This window comes from Seriola dumerili, unplaced genomic scaffold, assembly GCF_002260705.1.
Source record: "Seriola dumerili isolate Sdu_G_001 unplaced genomic scaffold, Sdu_1.0 BDQW01007075.1, whole genome shotgun sequence".
Lineage (NCBI taxonomy): Eukaryota > Metazoa > Chordata > Actinopteri > Carangiformes > Carangidae > Seriola > Seriola dumerili.
This window is the reverse complement of record NW_019181330.1, coordinates 1-2426: the sequence shown is the minus strand read 5'-3', so window position 1 is coordinate 2426 and position 2426 is coordinate 1. Positions and strand designations below refer to the sequence as shown.

At 42.6% G+C, this 2426-nt stretch overlaps 1 protein-coding gene across 1 annotated transcript; it reads left to right on the top strand.

The window, feature by feature from the left end:
* Positions 1–335: 335 nt before the first annotated feature.
* On the top strand, positions 336–2395 carry LOC111239973 (the record flags this gene model as incomplete). The annotated part of the gene is made up of 3 exons (XM_022769937.1): positions 336–1037; positions 1672–1835; positions 2069–2395. Coding segments are annotated over exons 1-3 (1187 nt in total), but the record flags the coding sequence as incomplete, so codon positions are not given.
* Between the last annotated feature and the right edge of the window lie 31 nt (positions 2396–2426).

Here is a 2426-nt window from a genome sequence, read left to right as displayed (position 1 = left end):
ACAATTCTGCAGAAACTACAGCATGATTAATGTATTGATAAGTTAGACAGATTGTAGTATTGATCTTTGGTGTGGGTGTGTGACGGGACCTGCAGATTTCACCATCAGTCAAACACCATCCACTGTCGAATATCCTCAAAGTCCTGAGCAAATATTACATGAATGCACATAAACTACATTTATTTTCACATTATTAGCAGCATTCAGGCATTTTAACTTAGAAATTCCATAACCGTATAATTATATTTAAAATCGTCTTTACTCCAGGATTGTTTTCACATCTCTGAGTAAGTTCCTATCTGACTTTCTTGTAGACCTGCCGACCTCTCTGTGATCTCAACATGGACATTGCTGATGAGCTCATAACTAAAATCTTCTCGTGGGTGGAGCTGCAGAAGAAAGGTTCACACAAGTTGAAGAAACTGGCCACTGAGCTTGAGGAAAGGAAGAAGAATGTTAACGTCACTAAGGTTGTTGGGAGCTCAGTGTCTGTAGGTGGTGCAGCTGCACTGACAGCAGCAGGTATATTAACCTTCTGGACAGGAGGGTTAGCAGCACCTCTTCTAGTTGTAGGAGCAGCAGCAACAGGGGCTGGTTTGGCTACTAATGTGGGTGCTGATATTGTAGATCTTATAGCATCAAGTCGCAACATGAAAGAGGCTGAAGAGATTTCAGAGGAGATCCAGAATGTTGAGAAGAAACTCCAGGAACTCATGACGACACTGTTAGAGGAACAACGGGATGGTGATCATCTTCCTGTTGAAGTTTTTGTCATGGAGCGAATCCTGAGAGCAATGGCCAACAACAATGGACTGCAACTACATGATGATGTCAGTTTGTACAACATGTTGTCTGGTTCGTCCAGATATCAGTTCTCTGTGATTGACGTGGCCTTACAAATCCTGAAGATTTCAACAGTAGGTTTGACCCTGCTTTCACAGTTTGTTCTAAAACCAGCAGCTAAACAAACAGGGAAAGCTGTGGTTTCAGTGGCCACTAACATCGGAGGAAAAACAGCAGTGAAGGCAGCTGGACGTGTAAGTATCAAAGAAAATGACAGGTCTGTGCCTGGCACAGCAGGGGGCGCTGTTTCCTGCCTCATCAGTGACTCAGAGGTCACAGTGAGACACTGTATGTCTCCTGTGGTTCACTCCTGAACTTGTTCTGCACAGAATGAATGAATAAAAGTTTATACCTGGTCTCAGAGATAAGCATGGAAACTATAGACAATATGTTTGTGTCAGGTAAACACCTTCAATCACCACACATGACTCTATCAGCTGATAATCAGACAGCAGCAGGTGATACAGATGCTGTGATCAACTTTAGTTTCATTAGTGCAGAACCTTTTCTGCTGGTTTGGATTCAGATGTTACGAGTTACATGAAAAGTGTTTGTTCTGTGTTGTTTATGAGGCTGTTTAGTTTACTCACTGCACAGAGCCACTGAATCAAGTGTAGACCACTTAAAACCAGGACTGTGCTGGTCTGGGTTTAGAGCCCACCCCTAAAAACCAAAAGAAGCACATGTTGCTCAAATGTTGTGACTCCTGGGTCACAGGATGAAGCAGAAGACAGCAGCTGTCCAAGCACTGAGCCCTACTGATCACAATGTCCAGCTTCATATTGAGAGGTTCCAGGCCTTGGTATAAAGAGTGTTGTTCTTTTTCAGATTGCAGGAGGAGCAGTTGGACTTGCGTTTTCGATTCCTGAGCTGGTGATCAACTGTAAAAACCTGGACAACTGTGAGACAGAAGCCAGTCAGAGTCTGAGAGAGAACGCTGAAGCCATACAGAAGGCCTCTGAAGAGCTGGAAACACAACTTAATGAAATTCAGTGAGTCTGAGCATCAACATTATTTACAGTGTAATGCTAGAAATTAAAAGATGCCATCAAAGGTTTATTTGAGGTGTATCTGAGGTTTTCTGTCCATGTTCTGAGGTAAAGACTCGTATCTGTACAGGAGAGTAGCACTGGAACACATCATCATTAGAAGATGAATATTTAGATCAGACTGTTTAAATGGTTGAAATTATGCATCTAATTAGTTTTTTTAAATGCTCTTACAGGAAGGCAATTCAAAAATTAGTCAGGGTGAAACTCTGCATCGAAAACACCAAGAGGAGCTCAGATCAAAGGAAAGAGTTGATAGATTTTGCAATAAGAAACTGTCAGGATGAAGCAGTTCGACAATGGCTGAGAGAGAATGCAGAGTCGGAGGCTTTCTTCAGTCTCGTCGACATGTTTCATTTAGTGAAAGAAAAGCTTGATGAGGAAGAAAAGAAGAACCACAGCAACATTGTTGACATCACCTTTTTGGCTCATGGATCAATCACAGACTCCATGATCCCAGCCAGCTGTCTGCTGCCTCTGCCCACCATCACAGATGTGGTCCTGTATTCTCCCTGGAACTGTTATCTCACTGTT